General features: G+C 49.2%; 1 protein-coding gene across 1 annotated transcript; it reads left to right on the forward strand.

The window, feature by feature from the left end:
• The first annotated feature begins 2,508 nt into the window (after positions 1–2,508).
• KPLCE (KPRP N-terminal and LCE C-terminal like protein) lies at positions 2,509–4,511 on the forward strand. The gene is made up of 2 exons (XM_014865006.3): positions 2,509–2,546; positions 3,387–4,511. Exon 2 carries the CDS (start codon positions 3,408–3,410, stop codon positions 4,308–4,310), a length of 903 nt encoding a protein of 300 aa, XP_014720492.3. The 5' UTR covers positions 2,509–2,546; positions 3,387–3,407; the 3' UTR covers positions 4,311–4,511.
• Positions 4,512–5,242: the final 731 nt, after the last annotated feature.

Genomic DNA, 5,242 nt, shown 5'->3' on the forward strand with positions numbered 1-5,242 from the left:
CCCCATTCATTCCCTTGTTCATTCATTTCTCTAGTCAGTGGTCCCCAGGTCTTGTGTTAGAGCCAAGTGATATGGAGTGAATGTGTCCCCGGTCACCAGTGCATAGAAATTACAGTCTAGTGGGAATAACTCCATGGACAGCCAGGATGTGGAAATATACGTTTCCTTTGTAGAACAAGCCCCCACAATTACAGGATATCATAGCCGGAGGGCCTCATCTACCCTCTATTTTAGAGTGGAATAGGAAAGGCCTAGAGACAGCAGGGCATAGTGGAATCACTGTGAGTTGGTGGCAGAATCAGGACAAGAGCTTAGTTCTGTTGTTGCCTTGAACTCTTTCTCTCCTGGCTTGTTGACATACCCTAAAACGGCTGGCCTTCTAGGGCATTTTCTTCCCTGTAAAGTGTGGCTGTCCCATCCTACATGTAAGATATAGGGCTTATTGCCTGAATCTGTTAGGCACCTGAAAGGTATGGTTCCTAAAGCATCATGGATTTCACACTGGAAGCAGCATGATGTGGTGGAAAAACACATTTTGAAGTTTCATATACCTGGGTTCAAATTCTGCATGTACCACTTCTAGCAATGTGAGCTTAGGCAAGTTTGTTTGTTTACTTATTTATTTTAGATGCTATTGTGGGGACTAAATTTGATGAGATATACCACGTGGAGTGTCTGGCCCCAATAAAAGATTGTCCCTTTTCCCTCCCCTCCATGAAACATCAGGTTTGGTTATCAACTGTGGTGGGACACTTAAGAGAGCAGTTAATGGAATGGTCTGAAATCACATCCTTCCCCACTTCACCACCACCTTGGGAAGATGGACTGGTGGGCTTCCCAGAGGGAGCTATGGAGTGTTACAAGCCCATCAGAGGCACAAACAACAGGAGGAAGCAGGAAAATTTCCAAGCCTGGGGCAGAATTCCCCTTCTCGCTTCCTCCACCTTGTTGAGGGGCTGACCCTGCAAGACCTAGCTTGGAGTGAAGAAGTGTCTGTGAAGTCGTGGGAGTTTGTGCTTCCCTTATTTAGGTAATTTGGGAGACTTAAGGCTAATGGGTCCTGGGGAGTTTGTGGATTCATTTATAGACAAATGCAGGAGCACCTTTTACCCCTGAAGCCACAGGGGCCAAGGTGGGGCCTGGACTGGCTGATCTGAGGGAGTGGCTGTTTGGAACCAGTGCTAGACTCGGGATCAAGATAACCTGCTACATTGGGCAACCCTACATGGTTCAGTGGGAAGAGTGTGGGCTCTGAAACTAGACAGGCTTGGTTTCAAATGATACTCTGTTGCCTACCAGTGGGTTGACCTTAGTGAAATAGGCCTCTGGGTCTTAGTTTCCTCTTTTGTAAAAATACGGCTAACAGCCTACCTCACAGGGTTATTGTGAAGATCAAATTAAATAACACAGATAAAGACATAGGATGATATTCCGTATATAGAAAGTGTTCAATATTTATTATCCCCGCCTCTCTTCCTATATCTACTGCGCTGGGGAAAGGAAAGGACACAGAGATTCAAGGACAGTGCTATGTTCAGAAATAAAAGGTGACATCTTGTAGCGGTAAAGACCATGGCTTATGAAAGCAGACTGGCTGGTTTCAAATTCTCACTTCTCTGCTTACTTGCTTTGCGACAATGGATAACATCGTTAATCTTTCAGGGCTTCAGTTACAGGGCCATCTGTAAGTGTACATGCCTCATAGACCGTTCGGCACATAAAAAATCATTCAATTAAATGTTAGATTCTACTATTATTGCTATCACACAGAGTTCATTTGTCTGGAATTCCCCCTGTGCTGGACTTTTGGGGATCTTGGCCTGGTAGAGAAGTTCAGGAAGGTGAGGATGAGGGAACTCACAGGGCATGAGGAGGTGAGGATGGGGGAGCTCACAGGACATGAGAAAGTGAGGAGACACAGCCTAGATTTAGGGCCTGGGGTCTGAGACCATCAAGCAGTCACTCAATTTCACAGATAAATTTAGAATGACTTGCCAGTCTATGGAACAAACCATTTCTTTAGGGCCTTGTTTCCATATTGAGGCAGACACCACTGGGCCAAATTCCTCGTGCCCAGAAACCCAAACCAGCAGGATCCACCATGGAAGCCCTCAGAAAGAGCTCACCATTTATGCTAGGAAGATTCAGTGTAGCTTTTGGCACAATGTATGAAAAATTGATGCTAAACACATCTTGGACAAGTCCTTGAAGACTCAAGAGACCTAGAAATAGTTTCAGAGGGACAGATCTCATAGTCGTCTCTCATAACTTCTGGGGAAAGAAGGTTGACTTGTTTCCTAAAGATGGCACCAGGAATCATTTATCTCGTGTTGGGGAAAATTCAGTGTCAAGCAGAGACATGCCGTATCTCTGACTGAAGAGCCAGGCTTATGGGGGAGGAATCCTGCCAATGCAAATCCTTGTAATCTCTGGTGTTTCATTCAGATGCCATTAAATTGCTTCACTGCCGCGCTATAAAAGTCTCCCCAAGCACCAGTCCCTCAGATCACTGGCTTCTTCCAGTCTTGCTCCTGTCAGCAAAGAGGGTAAGTCTCTCTGCCTGGGATAGTGACATAGGATGAATGAGAGTCTCCGTGAGCTTGGTGTGGAGAACATGGGATGGAGGGTGATCAGGGCTAGATGCTGCTAATAGCCCCGAAGAAGGCTTAAGGTAATAGCTGATAGGAAGCACGGAGCCTAGAGCGTGAGAGGAGATGGAGAGGCACACGCTGAGTTGTTAGGTCTGTGGGAGAAGAGATTTTCACAGAACTGGGTCACCTCTCTCTAAATGCAGTTGTGCAGTCCTTTCTTGGGTCTGCAAATGAGGTAAATTGTTAGTCCAGCTGATCCAAAGAGCAAATAGTGGACATTTACTCAAATCTGGCCTTGCCAGGCTCTGTCAGGCCTAGCTTGAGACTCAACGTTGGCTCAGGGTCTATTGACATGAATTTGCCTTCCCTGAGTACTGCCAGGCCAGGCAGGAGGAAGGGAAGCCACCCTTGGGAGAACTGGTGGTAAGCAGAAATCAGTTGGGAAACAATTTCACAAGGAGAACTCACAATGCAGACACTAAAGAGAGTAAGGAGAGAGGGGACTTAGAGAGTTGGGTAGAAACGCAGACATCACTCTTTCAAACCCTTCATTTCCCATTCTGGAAACTGAGGCCAGAGGTGAGTGGCAGCTTGTCCAAAGTCGCAAAGCCAGGTGAAGGCACAGGCGCTGAGCCTAGGATCCCTGGCTCTGAGTCCACCCTAATGCCAGCTGTACAGCTTCTGGGTGCCTGTGGCCTTCCCGAAAGGTTCCTACTTACAGACCACTCTATCCAAAGGGGATGCTGCCAGTGTCCCTGGAAATCTTCCTAGTTCTGATGAAACCTTTCTTTTCAGATTTCTCAAAGCCTTGGAAAGATGTGTGACCAGCAGAAGCAGCTGCAGTTCCCTCCATCATGTGTGAAAGGTTTGGGATTGGGGGCTGTGCAAAGTACCAAATCTACCTCTGAGAAATGCCCAGCTCCAGGCCCGACGCAAACCTACGTGAAATGCCCAGCTCCAGGCCCAATGCAAACCTACGTGAAATGCCCAGCTCCAGGCCCAATGCAAACCTACGTGAAATGCCCAGCTCCATGCGCAACTCAAGCCTACGTGAAATGCCTAGCTCCAGGCCCAACGCAAACCTATGTGAAATGCCCAGCTCCAGGCCCAACGCAAACCTATGTGAAATGCCCAGCTCCAGGCCCAACGCAAACCTATGTGAAATGCCAAGCTCCATGCACGACTCAAACCTATGTGAAATGCCCAGCTCCAGGCCCAACGCAAACCTATGTGAAATGTGCAACTCCTTGTCAGACGTATGTCAAGTGCCCAGCTCCGTGCCAGACAACCCACGTGAAATGCCCAACTCCCTGTCAGACGTATGTGAAGTGCCCTGCTCCCTGCCAGACAACTTATGTAAAATGTCCAGCCCCCTGCCAGACCCAGGTGTGCTATGTCCAGCGCCCTTCTCCTTGTCAGACCTACTACGTTCAGGCTCCTGCAAATGGCTCGGCTGGGCAGTGCTGTGTCCCTGATCCATGCTCTGCTCCCTGTTCTACTAGCTATTGCTCCCTGGCGCCCCGGACCTTCGGGGTGAGTCCTCTTAGACGCTGGATCCAGCGGCCCCAGGACTGCAACTCAGGCTCATCTGGCTGCTGTGAGGATTCCGGGTGCTGTGGCTCCGGGGGCTGCGACTCGGGGTGCTGCTGTTTGGGAATTATTCCCATGAGGTCCTGTGGTCCTGCATGCTGTGATTCCGAGGACGACTGCTGCTGTTAAACACAGAACAGCCCTGCTCCAGAATTCACTGCCCTGCTCTACCTTCCGGAACTTTCACCAGCCTCTGGCCTCTGTCCTGTACTCCCAATGATGTAGAACCTCCTTGCTTCACCTCTGTACTTTGCTTCTTTATCAAGGCAGCCTGCCAGAGTTAGTGCAACCCCTAAACTTTGGCAAGAATAAAGCTCTGAATGCAATTCACAGTGATTTCCTGTCTGTCTGTGTGGTCCATATTCATCCTTTTCTATCAGAAATTCTTCTGCCTTCCCCTCTTACTCTTGCTTCTCAACAAGATGAGAGCTCGTCTGCATGGACGTGAACAAGCAGACTGAGTCGGTAAGATCCCAACCTGGGATCCCTATGTGTTCTGGGATGCTGTGAATAAACTTCCCCATCAAGTTAGTAGGATCCGAGGCTGGAGATTTTGGAGTTGAGGGATGCCTCCTTCCTGCCCTCTGCTCAGTCTGAGGAGAGGGTTTGGCCACAACGAGGCTCTCATGGTAGGATGCTTGCTGTGCGTAAACTCAGAGTTCATCTTCCCGGTTGTTGAAGGGATTGTGCAACCAGATGTGCTCAGGAGCATCACGGGATGATGTCCCTGCTGCTGTGCGAGCGGCTTGGACCCATGGTGTCTTCATGGATTACATTTTCTCACCGGATGGGCTTGCTCTCCTGCAGCCACTGGGGAAAGGCCTGAGGGAGGAGGCTAGGACTCCCCTGAGGCAGGTAGACATTCCCTGTGTCAGCCCCAGGGAGACATCCTGGTGGTGAGTGGGCAGTCTCCAGGAGGAAGGCGAGCCTCCTGGGATAAGCATCTGTGTCCCAAGGCTAGGCACCCTTCCTCATCAGCACTTCCTCCTGCATTGCTTTGCTAATCTTGGTGGGTTTGGAGTGGGTTGTTATAACTAGAAACTGTAAACCCCAACACTAAA

This window comes from Equus asinus, chromosome 25 (genome assembly GCF_041296235.1).
Source record: "Equus asinus isolate D_3611 breed Donkey chromosome 25, EquAss-T2T_v2, whole genome shotgun sequence".
Taxonomy (NCBI): domain Eukaryota; kingdom Metazoa; phylum Chordata; class Mammalia; order Perissodactyla; family Equidae; genus Equus; species Equus asinus.

Coding starts and splice junctions, on each gene's coding strand:
- KPLCE (XM_014865006.3), top strand. CDS start 3,408: ATGTGTGACCAGCAGAAGCAGCTGCAGTTCCCTCCATCATGTGTGAAA.